At 38.8% G+C, this 18592-nt stretch overlaps 1 protein-coding gene across 9 annotated transcripts in view; it reads right to left on the minus strand.

Annotated features, from left to right (window-relative positions):
• The window catches only part of KALRN (kalirin RhoGEF kinase), a 505770-nt gene that overhangs the window by 297185 nt on the left and 189993 nt on the right, over positions 1–18592 (minus strand). For all 9 annotated transcript variants that reach the window (XM_065841448.2, XM_071810806.1, XM_071810810.1 and 6 more), the window contains exons 5-6: positions 8433–8625; positions 5829–6341 (exon numbers count right to left, since the gene is read on the minus strand). In XM_065841448.2, the coding sequence (XP_065697520.1) occupies positions 5829–6341; positions 8433–8625 (706 nt within the window). The remainder of the gene's footprint in view (positions 1–5828; positions 6342–8432; positions 8626–18592) is intronic.

Consider the following 18592-nt stretch of genomic DNA (forward strand, 5'->3'; position numbering starts at 1 on the left):
AAAAATCCATGTCTAATCCATGCTTATTATGCCTGTGCGATTATTACTGTTAACTGTTAAATACCATTCATTCAATAACAAACCCTTTCACAGTGAAACAGCACAGAGGGCATACATACTTCTTAGTGCAACACACTATGGAGGTGCTCTCATTATTAATCTTGACTCTGTTCTTCCCCCTCTTAATCTGCTTCCTGCCTCCTCCCCAGTCCTAATTAACCACCTCCCCAGAACCCATTCGCCTGGTATTCATTTCACATATGACAGCTCCCACCATCACATTCTGAGTACTTTTCTCCTTGGTTTCTCAGTCTCATTCCCTGGGACACACCCCCCCTTACAGTAATTTCTAAGCCAACATTTCACACGAAATCTTGCAGGTAATTGCATATATGGCACATAGAACAGATAAAAGAGAGCGAGTGCTTCCAGCAGTGAAATAAGGGAGGAGAAATGGTGCTTCACTAAGTGGATTTTATCTCGTCAGAGGAGTCTGTCCCAGGTGTTATGACTTTTAGCATCGCACAAATACTTAAGGGTTAATAGGACATGTTGTAAATGGAAAAAACCCATCGCTGCTTATGTATCACTTCCAGGGTCTTTTGACACTGCTAGAAGAAGAAAATGTAGAGGTGATGGAAAATGAGGAAGGAAGTAAAGATGTTGCTGATCTTTTTAATCTTTTTATGCTGCTTTTACAGAAAGTCAGCTACAACCATTTCTAGGAAATGTTTCCCCACACCGCATCACTTCACTAAAGGAGCAGCTACAATTGCTTTACTTAATGGACTGTAATAAAATAAACTGCCTCCTATTAGCAAGAAGGATCATATCATCAGATTTGTAGTGCGTTTTATTACAGAACATACAGCATCAGAATTTTTAAGTGCAGTAGAAAGGGAAGTTATGTATGAAACAATCAAAGTGAATATGTATCATATAATCATAAATGTGATGTAACACACAATCACAAACGCACTGATAGTTTCCCTTCTCTTAAACAGCAAGATATCAATGTTCCTTTCTTAAACTCTTCTTTTTTTCCCCCTAAACCACAGGGCATATTTCCACATTTTGCATTCCATTATTCCATCAAAGTTATCCTACATGTTTTTAGACCAAGAGAGCCATGTCCCCTGCTCCCCCCTGCTGCAGCTACCACAGAGTAGCAGCACCACAGCAGTGACCAGCACAGCTTCCCACAGCCTGTTCCACAGGGTAAATCACAGGCAGGGCTGTGTGTTTCAAAGGGAAGCTACAGTATGGATGAGGACGATGATTTTGACTGCAAGCCCTCTACTTCACCGCTCCTTGAAGAGTAGATGTGCCCTGTGGTTTGCCACTAGATTTTCTACAAAGTTGGCCATATCCAAATAAAATGTTTCTCCCACCACAAACTTCCAGTGAAATTCACTCATGGCATTTTCTAGCTACACTGCCATCTTTTGGAGTTTGCCTTTGTGTTGTGGACTCTGTAGAAAGTCAGGAAGGAAAGGGGGAGGTGAGGACAGAGACAACATGAAAGGTCTCTCCTCTTGCCTCCCGTTAGAGCCTGACCCCAATGATATTACAGCAGCTGGCTCTTTCTTTGCTCTGGTGTTCCAAGTTTGCAAGAGAGAACTTTTGTTTAGTCCAGTTGATGACTATAGTGTTTATACTTAATGTGAACAATGCCAATTACATCATGATAACTGTTTTTCATTCACATACATGTCAGGGCAGTAAAACTGATATGGAACCAATCCAGAATGATGGGGAAATTCCTACAAAAGTCAAGTTGAATGTCAGTTACAAATAATTCCTGGAAGAGCTGGTAAGTGCAGAGTGGAAGGATAGTTTTTTGTCCTTTTTTTTGGTATTTATTCAAGTGCAAAACATGTAGACTCTTCCTGAATTCTTCTCCCTGTCCAGATTTCAACCAATTAACATTTCTCAGATAGTTCTAATAGTTGGATCTATGCTGATTGTGCATTTTTTGTTTTAAACAATACCCAGTTTAGACAGGACTACGTTTTTCCATGTTACTAATGGCTAAAAGTATTTTCCCTGTTACCCAGTAAAAATACAGCGAAAGCTCAGTTCTGATTTCAAAATTATATATATATACATGTGTACATACAAATGTATGCTGGTTGGTGAGGAATGAATTTGTTGAGCAGTGAGTGTCAGGGCTGTGCTGACGTCTGAAATGTCTTATTTATCAGCAGATCATCCCAGCCAGCACTGCACAGCATGTGAACTTCCTCTTATCCCTCTGACAAAGCTCCCCACGACTGACCCACCTCCAGCCTTCAGCTTCAAGGAACTTCCAGTCTCCATCTGGGAATTCAATCTCACTGCATTGCTTGTGCCTATGCAATAGCCCAACTTTTCCTCTCCCTTGATCCCAACATGGCAAAATAAAATCCAAAGGGCCTGACCTGGAGATGAAGTTTCTCCACAGAGAGCTCTGCTCTCTCCCACTGGTTTGAGTGGGAGAAGACCAAGGTGTTACTGCCACTCTGTCCTTTTATTTTGCCAGTAATATGAGTTGCTGAACACACAACTATACAGGCCTTCTGTAAGTTTTAGTACCTGTAATTTGAATCATTCCTGTGTCCAGCCAGTGATTGTCATTTATAAATATTCCAATAGAGGAAATCTCTGAAGGAAAAAAATGAATTGATTTGCTTTGAACATCTGGTATTTTAATACCAAGGGGTCTAAAATTAACCTACCTTAAAATACTGTGTGTTTTTGCATCTCGTGCCCCCCCCCCCCTTTTTTTTTCCTCTCCCATCTTTAAGAGCTTTTTAAATTTTTTAAGTTTTTTAAATTTTTAAAACCAGAAGTGTCCAGAAAATAGAAAGTCCTAGTCTATTTTCTCCTTAATAGAACAGCTTTCCTAAAATATCATTCAATGAGTACACAGAGATATTTTAAAAGGCCCTGAAACCATATTTATATTCAGAATTTAATGTTGGAGTTTGAGCTTTCACAGGGTATTAGAGTTGTCATTTGATTAGCACTAAATGACATATCCAGGTTATAGGGAAAGAGCTGTGCCTCCCCCCAGGAGATGAAGACCATCCTGGCTTTGCTACCGTACCTAATTGTAGAGGGTAAAGTTCAACTGAGCAAATGGAGGTACCAGGAAACTTTAAAATTCAATACACAGACACACAGTGGTAGATATTTATACAGAGGAGACAGTGCTCAGACTGGATTTAGCGCCGAACATTTTACAAGTACTTTCCAGCCTGAGATGGTCAGACTACTTCAAAGAGATCTGCAAAAGGCAGCTAAGGAGAATAAGCACATCCATATTTTACATCAGCCTACATGTGAGGAATGTCAAGTAAAAGTGTCTGCAGCCTTCCCTGGAAGAATTTTAGGAGTCACAAACTGAAAAGATTAAATAAATTGATTTGAGAATATAAAACAACAAAATATTTTCTATTCTTTGGGAAAATGTAATAGCAAGCAGAGATACTCCGAGAAGCAAAAGCAAGACTGTGTTTTTCATTTAGTGAGGTAAGTGAACAAGAGATATCAAGAAGATTAAAATGCCAGTTTTGTCAATCAGGAATTGCTCAAGATCGGTAGTGTTAAAAAGGCAGGAAACCATGTTCTCACTGCTTCTTCCTTCACCTCAGATGTTTCATTTGGCTGCTGACTTGCCTAAACCTGACTGCTAAAAACCTCAGAATAGTTCATGCCAAAGAACCTAGTTGTCAAAATGCTCAGACATGCATCACACCATCTTTTTTTGCCTGTTCAGGAGATAAAAAGGAAAAATATATTGGAAACTTCCTTCAACACTACAGAACAGTGCTTGGCAACAAGAACTCAGACAATTACTTCATCTTTCAACTTAATAATGATAATTTGCTAGTAATATTAGCAAATAATAATGATAAAGAAAATTTAAAAGTATGTTAGAAAGCAGTGGTCATCTGAATAATCCCAAAGAAACTGAAAATCTAAACTGAAGTACTGACTGAAAAAGAGCCACCACTGGGAAAGACAGCAGTGAGTGACCTCCTTACAGCAAATGACACACAAAGAAAAGGGAGAAGAAGAAAAAATGTTAGCATTTGAAAGAAAAACTCTGCTGTTATGCATTCTTGAGTAATGCTGCAGTGACACTCGTTTTAGAAGGACTCATATGAATTCAAGGTTTTCTCAACAGGACGACTGATTATGCAATGATGGAGCCTTTTCAGTCCTAGCATCTCTTAGAGATTTTTAGTACACGCATTGAAAACCAATGTCTTGTGTCTTGCTGTGCACTACCAAAGATTATATTTGTTTCAGCAATGTGTTTCTCAATGAAGTTTCAAAAATAATAGAAAAACAATCTTCAGTGAGATCACCCTGCAGATGAGGTCTGCATTTCTTTTGCTATTCCAGGCAGACACATTAGTGAAACAACTGGATCATACGGTAAGTGGAGAAGATTCAGAGGTTGGTGCTTTTGATGGATATGCAGGCTAGATAAACATATGAGTCTGAGAGCTCAGTACCTCCCACTGAGAATACCCTGCTTCTGTAGCCTAGAAATGTGCAGCAAAGACCTATCATGAAACCACCTAACACGATGGCAAGCACTTCTATGTTAAGAGAGCAAGACTGACAAGACTTTAGCACAACACAGTTTTCTAAAATAAATTCACCAAAATGAGCACCTGCATATACTTCCAGAGGCAAACAGCAGATGAATATTAGAAGTAACAGGAAGCTCCTGAAATTTGTAGCTGGTAAGACACGCTTAGGGAACTCTGTTTGGCTTTTAGCCAGTCTTTTTAACAAACATGACAGGCTGCTATGAAGCTCCAGGTTCCTGAATGAGAATCTTCTGAAGAGGCAGGGAAGGGGATGTAACTCCGCAGCGACAACTCACACCTGTGCAACTGCAGCTGCCTAAAGCCACATTACTTACCAGGGCTTTTGCTGCCCTGTATTCTTTTGAATACTGTAGTTCATTCTGAGACACCCTATGTGCTTTTCAGGCTGATATGCTGCATTACAAAATGTCTAAGAAATATGAAATTGCCGTGTAGTCTCTATGGAATAATTTAACATTAAGTATTTCTCAAATAAGGTCTTATGCTGGTGAACAGGATCTTGGCCACTGGCTCGTTGTCAGGTATGAATTCAAATGTTGTCCTGATGTGTGTTTAATGCAAAACAGCCACAGCGAGTTTTGTGTGCTGCCCTCATTTCAGAATACTTTCTCTTGCTCTGTTTATATGTTTAACCCAAACACAGTCTCAGATCTCATGCTGTGGGAATTAAGTGGCCGTGTCCTTGCTACAAAGTTCCATTGCTAAAGATTTTACCAGTTGCAAATCCTATTGTGATTTCCTAGAAAAGGGAAACTCAAAATGTTGTTTGAGATAATAATTAGGAGAATTTAAACTACAAATTTCCCACAGACTCACAAGAAGTGCAAACAATAATCATAGTGAATCAAACTCTAAAATCGTTTTTCTTTAGGTGTTATGACACATAGATAAATAGATTCATAAGCTTTGTAAAAGCAACTTGAAAGAAAAGCCTGATTCTTGTGCTAATGTATACCAAACGTACCCATTGTGACACAAGAAAGTAGATTAACTTTCATCAAAAGTGACACAGACAAGTTATTCTTGGATATCATTATGTCTGCTACATCCAACTATTAGTTCAGTGAATCTGGTTTACGAGTCACATGAAGTACATCTGCTGGCAACATGAGACTTACACCTGTGATGAACTCCTCATGTTGTTAACTATAGAAAAAATGGGCACAGTGTCCTTGTGACAAAGTCTTGGTTAAAGTGTGAAAGGAACAGGTTATTTCCTACCTTCTCAGCATCTTGCTCAAAAAGACGGAGTTGAAAGCACTGGTCCAGTTTCAACTTGCGGACATGCCACATTTGATGCAAGTGTTGCCGAGTAGAATGCAGCTTGTCTAAAAGGCTGGTGATCTTTGGCACGAGACTTTGAAAATCTGCACTTCCAGGAATGCAGTTCCTACCAGAAAAACCATCACTGCATCTTATGCATTGTAACAACCTCTGACCCTCACGATCCAGTTCTTCCACGGGAGCTTTAATTACTTTTTTCTTAAGCTGCGTATGCTCATCAATCAGCCTTCTGGAGCCTTCAACATCAACTGGAAACTCCTTCCTGGCCAGCATTTCCTGGAGATCCTCCAGCCTTGAGAGTAAATGGATGGCACTGTTGAAAAACTCTTCCAAGGAGACACGCAATTCTATCCATTCGTCGTGGTTGTAATCCAAGGATCCTTCAAACTCATCTGTCAGTTGAGAGGGATCTACAAGTTTTGCCAGGCCTTCCACAGATACCATACTTGTCTAAGAGAGGGAAAATTAGAGCATTTGAATCAGTGACTGTCTAACCAGAAATAACAGTGTAATCCATAAATAGCATGAAGGGACTATTTTCCTCATCAACGCATAACTGAAGGAGCATTCTAAAAGATGCTGAGGACTATGTTTAATTTTGATGAATTAGTTGGATTGAAAACTTTTCTATTAATGGCACTGATTTATTTATTTATTAAAAGACATGGAATTTACTGGAATAATGTCTACCTTTTCCCGATGGCCTATCAAAAACTTACAATGCTTCTTCCTTAGATAACTTTAATCCAGATGGACACCAATGGCTTCTTACTGCAGGTGTTGGATTCCAGACATGATTGCTCACTAAACATATATTTGATATTACAGGGATTCTGCTACTTGTGTTACACTCAAGGTAATTAGTGGCTATACAGCAGCAATAGCTTTAGGCACGTGAACTGAAGCAGGTATTGTTATCTGCCAAAACACAGAATACACTGGGTTTTTTCTCCAGATTATTCCAGTTAGCTTTTACCACAGGCAGATCTCTTTGATATGTGTGATCTCTAATGTAATTAAGCCAAAATCCATGTAAAAGTGAAATGTCATTAGGTTATTAAGAATTAGAATTTCTTGCTAATAGAAAGTACTGCTCATGAATCATACACATTCAATGAGAGATTAATTCATTCAGATTCAGTAATGTCAGAGTTAGAGAAACACACTGGGTGCCCAGAAAGGAGATTACAATTTAAGGACACAAAACCTCATGGCTGTTCCTATTTATTTTAGAAAAAAATATTTTTTTTTCTGAAATATGAGCATAGGGTTTCATATTTTACTAGAAGTTTTCAGTGCTATCATGTTAACACCCATGTTGGCAGCAGTTAAAGGCTTGTGATTTTTATCAGTGACTGCACATCTATCCCCTAAAGATCAGGCCACTAAAGAATGTCAGAGTTTGTGCTCTTCAGAAGTGGAGGCACCCAATAATCACAGCAACCTTGTAAAAGTCATCTACAAAGAAAAATACCTCAAGTCCATTATCCTGATTTATGTCCAAAATAGGAGGCTGCTCACTGGTTTAAAGTTAATAATAGGCTTTTCTTCCAATTTGTATACATCTAAAAGTATCAGGTGTTCTGCAATGCATTAAAATTGGGATTGTATTGAACTTATGCTCAGCAGAAAGGTTATTTTAAAACTTCTTTGCAGTGTTCTCTGCTTTGGGGAAGGACAAAAAATGGGAAGCTAAGTAGGTAGCTTCAGGGAGATTTCGAATTTCTAAACCTCTTGACCTGTACACTGACCCATTGAAGATAATTCAATTTAGAGTACAACTGCCTGTCAAGAAAAGTCTTCTCTTCATGGCTAATACCTGGGCACTCCCCCTGCAGTATGTCAAGCTAATGTAAGCACTGCTCTTCTCATGAAATTAATTTGACAAGGTGGTATAGCAGAAAGGCTTTTCATTTGATGACTTCTGCAGCTAATTTCTTTGCTCAGATTTGTTTCTTTAAGGAGTTCTTGAAACTCCTATGAAAACAACCTTAGCTAGGCAGGTAGGTAGCAAGATAAAGTAACTGTCTTTCAGTCATCACCCATGTTTTAAATATCCCTTTGAAAGGCATTGCCCACTACTTAAACCCTTCCAGTAAGAGAAAGAAAATAATTTTGAAGGCAACTCTGAATTAATGCTAACTAAGCCACCTGTTTTATTCTTCAGAGTGACAGGAAGCTTTGGATTCCACATACATCAACCAAACATCTTTCTGTGACGATCTGAGGGTGTGCTTCATTCTCTGGACTGTGGCACAGAGTCATTCTGTCAGAGCATCACAACAAAAAACCCAGATCTACTAAGGGTCGTACACTGCCCTGGAACATGCATAATGGTTCAACTAAGCCCAAAAGCAGAATCAAAGAGAAACAAAGGAAGGACTGAATGCAACACTACCAAAAATTAAAAACCACAAAAAAACCCTCACCAATGTGAACTTTTTTTCTCTCAATCACACATCTTGGGATTTTTTTTCTTAGCTGAGGAAAATTTCTTATTAGAGATAATGATTTACCATACATCTCTCATGTAGCTCTCACCTCAAAGATGAACTTGGAACTGCCGAAGTTTGTCTTCTGCTTCTGCCAGAAATTATCAGGTTTTATAATCAGGGCAACATGAATCTCAGCAGGAAATGCTTCTTGAAGGGTCTTTAGGAGAGGTTTGATCAAATCCCATTTGGAACCCCGCATATCGATAATAACAGTGAATCCTCGTTTACAAACATCTTCACTGTAGGAATAAAAGCATGTCAAGATAATTACAATTGTGGACAGTCACACTGAGACTTAACTTTCGTTGCTAGCATTCAGTGCTTCAGAGCAAAGCAAGAAATTATATACTTTAAGATAAAATGCAAAAGATAGAATAGCATAAAGGCTATATGAATTTTACCATAAATTAATTCACATGAAATTCAAGTGTGTATATTAGAGTTTAATTTCTAATGTCCCAAACACATATAATTCAAATTTCCACTGAAAACATACACACTTTCACACAATCAAAAACAGAATCAAAATGTATCTGTGTAGAAGCTATTTACGTATAGATACAAGGGATTCTGCTTTCAACATATTGAATTTAATCCGTAGCAAAAGCCAACAAGCGGGTCCTGTGCCTTAGCGCTGATGGGCACTCGTAGACTTGTATGCCTTCATTTTGAGAGGCCACTTTAAGAGCTTTTAAAAAATTGTCATTTCCAGAAAAGAGCCCAGCAACCATTCCCTGAAAGGAAGATCTTTGTGACACAGCATGAGCACTGTTAAAATTGGGGCCTTTTCCCTTCCTAATTGATCTTACAAATGTTGCGGGATCTTTGTCAATCTGCAGTCATGCTTTTCTGCTGGGCCGTGCTCCTTCTGTCTCAAAGGTTCAGGACAGTTATTTGGCCTGCTTATTGGCAAAGCATGGGACCCACAAGTGCCAGAGTGCTAACTTGTGAACGCGTCTTCCCTTTTTCTTCAGAAGAAGAGAGTAGAAATAACAAAAGGACACGTTAATTCAAGTCAAATCTGGGCAGCTTTCGGCATAGCTTTTCCAGGAGTGTAGTATTGCTCCTCAGAAAAAGGGGTATGACACAAAAGTGTTATTCCATCTGCAGCATCCAACATTTGATGTGATTTGTGAAGGTTCGACCTCTCTGACTGACCGACTAATATATCTGCCATGCATGGCATTGAACTCTTGAGAACTATGGTGTCTGCTTTAGGCCTCAAGCACTTGCACAAAATGTGAAATTCTCTATCCTCAGTAATATTATTGGTTTTGCAAATCAGTAAAATTCACTGGTGATATACTAAAACTGCCAGAATGGTCTACCTGCTGATCTAATATATATATATATTGAAAACAGAAAGAACAGTTGAGAAAGAAGAGAAACATGGTGGGACATTAACATCTTTTATATAACTAATGCAACAGTGAGGTACAGAACAAGAAATCCTCTTTAATACATGAATATAACACCCTTGACCTTTCTGCAAATTGGCCATCACCATAAATAAGATCAATATTGTAGATATACAGTAGTATGTAAGACAATTTGAAATAGCAGGTGTTGCTATCATTTGAATGAACCCAAAATATGCCAAGGACAGATACTATTAAACATGGTTGTAATGCAGAAATTGTAAGACGCTGTTTAGCCTCTACACTCTCAGTGGATTATTTTCACTATACTCTACCTCTTTAAATCCTTAAAGCACTATCTCTGCTAATAAAATCCAGCTCCTACATATATCACTGAAAACAACTCTATAAAGCTAGCAACTAGGTTTCTGGGCTAGAACATAAGCAGGGGTGTCCTTCATAGGAGGCACACTAGATTAATATATGCAACAAAAGTCCTTGGTGACCTTACCAGTATCTAGAAAGCCTTGTGCACAGACAGGCCACCACATTGAAAAGGGGATTTTGCCATGTTAAGAGAGTTTTTTAACTTGAATAGTCTACACTTAGTGTCAGGAAGGAGCAAAGCCAAAAAGCTTGATCCTAGGCTTTAACATAATTAGCACATCCAGAGCACATTGCATATAACACTCAGTGCAAAGAAAAACTAAGGAGACCAGGCACTTCCAAACACTGTCAAGAGTATAGATATTTTTATTCTCCTTTTACCTACTGCTGAAAGGTCAGACATCTGATCCTTCCACAACTAATGCCAAAAAAGGCTGTAAAAGAAGCTTTGTTGGTGGTGCTACTGCCTCTTGCCCTTTGGAATGAGAGCTGAGACAAAGAATCAAATCAGAAAGGGATGAACAAAAGGGGCTTTGTGTTTTGTTTTTTCTTCTTGCAAAGCTTTATGGGGTCTTCAGTAACTTCTGCCAAGTAACCAATCCCTGTTATACTGAAATGATTTTTCCAAGGACTGATTTTTCTTCAGACACTTGATAAAGAGATCCAGGAGCCATATGGCACATGAGGACCCTCAAGAGTAGACACAGTAATACATAAGTGCAACCTGTCTTGTCTTAACTAACTAACTAAATAAAATAAATAACCCCACACTGTAACCACAGCAAGGCATAACTAATACTAACTTCATTCCATCTCCCTATGGCTGCTGTCAACCTGATGACTTACCGTATCTGATCTAAAACAATAATTTAATACTCACCGATGAAAAACAGAAAAGCTTGTTTCAGTAAGCAGAAGAGGAATGTCCTGGGGGACTGAAGTCTTCCACTTCTGAACCTGAACTAACATCTGAGACCCAAACAACACCAAAATCATACTCTACTGCCAACTTCAGAGTGTGGGCAGTGTGATATCATCTTGACACCCACAATTGCACACCACCATGACTGGAAGTTCAGCCTGTAGTAAGACATACTCCAAATAGGGAACCGAGAGATGTAACTATGGACTGGATCCTGTGTTTAACAAAGGTGTACAGCCTCCCTGGACTTTGGAGTTATAGAGAAGCAGTGGTGGGAGCACATGATACTGCTGTCCATTCCTGTCAGCACACCACATCTAAGCATGCATGTGTGAAAAAACACTCCACAACACCCTAAATCCCTACTTTCAGGTTTGTGAAGACTTCACAGTATGTTTTCAGTGGAGCAACAATGAGTAATGATTCACAGCTTTTTCTAGTGGACATAGGAGCACAGCCACAGCCCCTATGGGACAGGCTTGGATGTCGGCCCATTGCTAGGGGTCAGGATGCTTCCTGATTCTTATACAGACAGTATGTGCTTCTCATTTTGAGCAAATCTAACTCTCTTTCAAGAACACTCTCACAGTCCTGCAGAAGTGACTCTGCTTGCAGTTTTTTTTCTTCAGTGAGATGAATGGTACTAACCTGTAACAAGACCTGTGGGTCTGTTGTCTGTTTTACAGAATTTGTTCTCCCTGGCACAGTGATAATTCCACAGGCCCTTCTCTGACTCTTTACACAAAATTAGCATCTGATTTCTACACCCGCTTGTGATAAACTATTATTTAATGGTGTTTAAACTGTTGCAAGTCAGAAAGCTGCCTGCTCATTATTTCTACTTTCAGTTGCCAAGCATGCTGTGGAGAAGACTGCTTTTGAGAGCACTTATACTATACAAGCAGGCAGACAGATACTAGTCAGATACTAATACCACTGAGAAAGAAGAGAGAGATAAGAAAGTTATTTAGATTGTAAGCTCTTCAGGGCAGGGACAATCTGCCATATTGTGTTTGTATAAGGAGCCTGCGTTGGTGAAGGACTCTGGGTACCTATAGTCATACTACAGTCTCCAGCTTTCTAGGATGAATTCCAAAAAGTTACTCTTCATGATCCTATGGATGCAAATCCAAATCATTAAAAACAATGAGTAATAATAGTCTGCAAAAACACAACTGAACATGTATATGAAAGTACAAAAAGCTTACATCAATGTGGGAAGACCTCATAGACATATAGTTAAAAAAACAACCAAACAAACCAACCAATCAACCTTAAAAAGATCAAAACTTAAGTTGCAATATCTAAATATTTACGGCTATTGATAGGGTCTTTAAAAAGTTTGCCTTATGCAGCCATAAGGAAGCACCCATAAACTCTGGTGAGTCAGAGCAATCTGTGAACATTTGTCATCTTTGACAGTCAGTCGTTTTTCTTCAGTTACCTCATGTACTGAGGAAATGACCCTAAGTTCCTTTTGAATAGTCTTGCCATGCTCATTAAATTTATTGTTTAAAAGCAACAACTCAAACCCTTCCCAGTTTAGCAATTGATTGGAAAAAGCATCAGTAGCAATCAAGCTTCCTCCACACTGTTCAAGGAAGACCTGCCTTATCCCTGGCTCCCAACATGCTACATCAATCCACATATCTATTATGTACAAATACTCATTTTAGGATGGCAATTAAAGTTGATTGTGGTGCTTATTGTTTTCTGGTATTGATATTTAACTAGAAAGTGAAGAAAACACTCAGATCAAGGTCAATCCATCAGCCTTTTGACTGTGCTCATCTGGACTAAATTTGCAATGGCAAGCACAAAATACTTGATAGTTGATATGTCATTTCAGTTGCTACACTGCTTTTAAGCAAAGACAAAGACCAGCTTCTAAGTTTAACAAAACATACCCTAGAATATTTGTGAAAACAATACTTACGACCCGGATTTTTTTTTTAAGCATAAAATTGAAACTCAGAAGCAGATGTGATAATTTTGCCAAAACAAATGCCTCTATTTTGATTTCTAGTGTACTTCCATAAGGTTATTTTCTCAAATTTCCTCCTTAATTCAGGCACATTCTAAATTGTATTTTCTTTGGCAAGAGCTGGCTTGCTGGGTACCAAATAAATGGAAGGACTTCATGCTTTCTGATTAATCTTTCAAATACCTATCATTGATTATGTGTATTTTTCATCCTTACGGTTTGACCAAAGCTTCTGGAATTTAAAAGCTTCTGGAATTTAAAAGCTTCAGTGCTTGATTAGCTGAAATAATATAATATCTTCCTTCCCATTTTGCAGTCATGAGATAATGATAAAGAAGCACATTTAACACGCTTGTTGGACCACTGAAAGCACAGATCTGGCGTGTATGGCATCTCATTCAAAATATGATTTAACAGTGAGACTAAGATCTCCTTTAAGGAGGGTCAGCATAACCTTGTCAGGAGACACTCTCAGCATAACAAGTAGCTCTACAAGCATCAATTTGTAAGCACAAAATCTGCAGGAACTTAATTATTTCGGAGATCACCATTTCTTTGACAAATGTGGCTGTAGCCAGCCAATTGATTCACAAGCTGAGGATGGAAAAGGCAGAGGAGAAAAATGTGTATGTGAAAGTCCCCAAGCACAGACTTATCCCAAATGCCTCATTTTATACTGAAGCCAAACTAACTCTCCTGCCTAGTATCCGTATAAAAATGTGCCAAGGATCACTTCAGTAACTTACATGTTAGTATTTTTATCTGTTGCAATTTTTTATTCGTCTTGTCTGTGGTTTGTTTAGTCAGCCTGAGAAAGAAGCTAGATGGGAATCAATGTCACTTATTTTGGTTCTACATTACCATGTTGAGCCTGAAGATCACCATGTCAATAGAAATAGCCAGTCCTCTGTATTCATAGTGTTATTTCTAATACATTTAGAGGACCAGATAAAGTAGTTTCCAATAGATCTGTCTGTCACACTCTCTTGAATCAGTGCTATTTATTAAAATGTTTTACTTCATTTAATATTACTCAGCAAAATGTACCTTGCTCACTAACCTAGTTACTGGGTGTGTTCCTGAACTTTCCCACCATCAGTCTGAGTTCTCACCCACACCCCCTAGTGACTTTGGCTGTTTAACATGATGGGGCAGGTTGTCTTCTCAAAGGTCCCAGGCCACCTGTGACTGCCAAGCCCCACATCTCTCTTATGCTGGTGTACCAGTGGTAGATGGAGTGATGAACTTCACGAGAGCACCATTACTGTGGAATAACAATTCACAGAAAGCTCCCAGCAGAGAACTTCAACTACCCCATAGACTGTAGGTAGACAGACTTCATCCTGAATTTTACTTCTTGCATTTTCTAATTTGGTTTTGAGATGCTTTTTCATAATTAGAGGAGAAACAGTCATCCAGCCTCCATTTCCAATTAATCCTTTCTTCCTTACTGTGACCTAAATTTGTTTCTTCTCTTTCAGCCTGAAAAGAAATCACTCTTTCTCACTTTTTTTTTTTTTTTTTCAAAAAGAAGAAGAAAGAAACCAAAGCCAGTTTCACACTGGCTGGAGCTGGACATAAAGCAGTGATCTAGAGAAATTTCAGTGACATGTTGTAAAAAGACTTGGAGCCAGTGAGGTCCAGTCAGAGACAAACCTCCTGTCTCTGGTTTCCAGCCACTGCTGTTAAGGGACATGAGGTGTGATTGCGAATGGCACAAGAATGCAGATGTGTGGGCTGCACAATGTCCACATTCAACCCCTGCCTCTGGCCCCATGTCAACAGGAGGGAACAGAAAGAGAAAAAAAAACACAAATATTTTGGCAGAAGCTAACCAGTGCCAGAACGGGTGCTCCTGCTAGTATCAAGCAACTAACTTATTTTGGTATTCAATTTTTACTTCTAAGAAAAATGGCTCTAAAGTCAAAGTAAATCTGTTGTAAAATGATGTGAGCTAGGAAGAACTCAGGCACCAGTTAGGTATAGGAAAATCTTTACCCAATATCTAACCATGATCCTGTGAGCTCCTGAGAGTTGTTATGAGAGGTGCAGGTCCAAGATGGTGTCTCTGTCACAGTTCAGCAGAATTGTGTTGTGCCACGTCCTACCCAGGTAAAAATCCTCACGTACATCCCTACATCCCAGACCAAAACTGGGATGCAGAGCTCTGCAGGCATTCGTCCTCCTATTTAATTGAGCAAATAAACAGTATTTGAGAAGCTTCCTGTCTCCATTCAAATAGTAAAGATATAAAACACAGCTGTGTCCAAGAATGCATGATTGCAGCTGTTAAAGCCAAATCTGGAGGACGAATATTATAATTTTTCACATTCCTATTAAGTTTCTGCTGGTGAATGATGCCTTCATATAAACCCATTTACCCTCTTCCCCTTTTGTTGTTGCACATCTACTATATTTGGATCAATATCTGGCAGGTCTTCCTTGAAACAGCTGCTGAGATAAGTATGAAATTAATGAGGGTTTTGTTTTTGTTGAAGCAGGGCTCCATTTAAAGATTTGTTACTACAACAAAGAAATATTTGAACAGTAAGTACCATTCAACTCTTTCTTGAGCATTTAAAGTCTTGTATTTGCGATGATTTAGCAGAAACAAAATAAAAATGTTTTACTAAATGAAAATTATATGTTATTGACATTTGCTGGAAAAAATAAATATTAGAGTTGTGTTGAAATATAAACACACCATTCTTGAAAAGGTTTAGATGAGTAGAGGCTATTGAGAATGTGTTCAGAGATTCAAATCCATTGGACTCCAGGTGAGAATGAAATATACATGGTTGTTCTTAGCACAGCCAAAACGGTAAGTTTTTTAAAAGAAATATCTTTTTTTTGCCTGCGCTTCAAGCATATTTTTGTACTTTCAGCGAGGAGACCATGAAGTCTATTTCACATGCAGTTGCTATGAAGTTTAGTCTATAGTCAACACTACCAAATTTTCACATAAGGAAAAGAATACTTCGTCTGGGCAATGACTGTTGGGGGTTCTTAGGCCCAGATTAGTCAGTTCAAGGCATCAGTGACACAAAACGTGAGTGAGTAAAGCGTGATGAGCCGCTCCAGGAATTCCAGTCATCACAGTAAAACGCAGTCCCCCCAGAATGGAAAGTCTCTATATCGCAAATACATACATTTCATTTAAATGCATTGGAGGAGGCAGAGTTACCCAAAGTAGAAAGACCTTTTATAGCATAAATAAGCCTGCAAATACATTTGTCTCATGCAAAGAATGATTAATGTAGGTTTAGACAGTAGACTGCAGCACCTGGTGAAATTCAATATATGTCCATGCCAAATTCAGTCCTGCTGTCAGCAGGTATAACCACTCTGGGACTAGCACACTGGATCCAGGGGTCAATTTGGCTTATAGATGAGGACAGGAAAAAAGTGTCTTCAAAGATGCTAAAATCACTTTTTCTAAGCAGCATTGATATTTCTTGCAGTAAACCCTCATCAGTCCTCATATGCTGCTCCTGGCAATACAGGAAAGCAATGTAAATCCATGTACAAAAGAGCTGTAATTAAGATAAGGAACTAAGAAGAGAAGATGAGAAAGATGTTTCATGATGAGTGCAGATTCTCACAAAAGTGTATACTGAATTAAAAACTGAAAAAAAAAGCTCTTATAACAGCAAAACATTCTGCTTAGCCCTTTTCAGATGAAATGTCTAATATTTTTCTTAATTTTGTTCCTTTTGTTTTTGATCAGACAACATTAAAAAAAAAAGAAAAAATAGAGCAGAAACTTTGAATATTATCAAACTAAAATATTTTGATTGCCATAATATTCTAGAGGTATTTTTTGTGGGAAATTCCTAAAGCTTTTAGATTTTTCCATATTTAAAAATCTGCACTTCAAAAGGGCAGATTGTTCCACAAATAAGCAACTTAGTTTCTGCCCATTTGCAGTGCAGAGTTCATAGTGAGATTTGCTTTGCCCTTTTTATCTCCTAAGTAGAAGTGATATAACCATTCTTTAAGGCTTACAACATTTTGGCTGGAGTCCACACGTTTTATTTAAGAGCACACACTGGATTCAAGTGCATGTGTGAGGAGGAAAGTTTGAATGCTATGTCCCAGAAACACTCTGCAGTCCTTGAAATGAATCTGTTGTGTTATGATAATATGTGAGAATTTGAGTTCTCTTCAGAAGCTTACAATTTAAAAGCTGATGCCTCTATTTTCCCCAGGTTAGACAAGGGGAACTGATCATGACTACTAAAATCAGTGGCATTTATTTTGTTTTGAGCTCCACCCGTATACAAACAAAGCAAGTCTTTGTGGGCACAATGATTTACCCAAAATAGTTCACTTATCGGATAGATACTTCCTGGCTTACCAGGGTGGGTGAAGACTGCCTGTGGTATTGCATCCAGAAGAGCTTGCTCTGAAGCTACAGAATCCACCTATTTTATAAGATACACTTGTAAAATCATTTTATTTATTCCTTTAAACAACAGGTTTTACTCATTCTTTCAAATAACTACCATGATGGCATTAAGAGTCCTTTTTACTGAGTCCTCAAAATGTGCTATTCACAATCCAGCTCCAAAACATCTGTCTCCTATCAAGGCCAGGCTCTCTCGCTGTGCCTAGCATGGGGGACTAAGTCTTCCTAATGAAGCTATTTGATGTGAGATATCCCTTATTATTTGTATGGAGACATAAATGTAATAGATCAAAAACACTGATGCTAACTGAGCACAAACAATTCCATGAGTTGGTATTTCAAAGGGTCAAAGAAGACCCAAAACGTACTATTGGCACTCAGAGTGGGAAAGCTGGATCCAAAAGGCTTTTGGAGAGCAAAGATGAATCCAACACTTGAATAATGAAACTGACGACTGGCAATAATCATGCAGACCTCGACTGAGTTCCTGAGCTAACACTCTGACTGTCTTTCCAAGAGCACCTGAGGTATTTCTCCAGCCTCAGGTACTCCCACCTTTGTAGGGTATTGAGCTCCTTAGATGCCCGCGTGTGGCTCCCTCAGTTTTACAGTCCATCATGCTAAGGCACTTTCTCACCCTGATGGGAACTCACATGTTGTCCCGTCCTTGCAAACATTCAAGGTCAGGCTGGATGGGGCTCTGAGCAACCTGATCTGCTTGAAGATACCGCTGCTGGCTACAGGGGGTTGGACTAGATAACCTTTGAAGGTCTCTTTCAACCCAAACTATTCTATCATTCTATATTTGTGTCATGCCAGCACACTTTTAAGGTTACTTCCCTTATTATCCTGAATTTCCATCATGACTACTAATAACTTCAGTTCTCCATCAGTATCTCTTCCCACTAGTCACCACTAATTGGAAAAACCCAGAACTGTTTCATCAACCGTAGAAGGTTCGGAAAAATGTTCTGAAAAGTAATTGTGTGGTTTCAACTGCCTGCTCTATTTCCCCTGTTAGCTATAGTGCTTCTCTATCAAAAGCACAATAAAACTTCACAGGCAAGTCCATCTACAAGTGCCACATGTGAATGTGCAGCATCCTATTCATATCAGGAACTGTACACCCCAGGTGGTGCTTTCCTGC

This window comes from Patagioenas fasciata, chromosome 7 (assembly GCF_037038585.1).
Source record: "Patagioenas fasciata isolate bPatFas1 chromosome 7, bPatFas1.hap1, whole genome shotgun sequence".
Lineage (NCBI taxonomy): Eukaryota > Metazoa > Chordata > Aves > Columbiformes > Columbidae > Patagioenas > Patagioenas fasciata.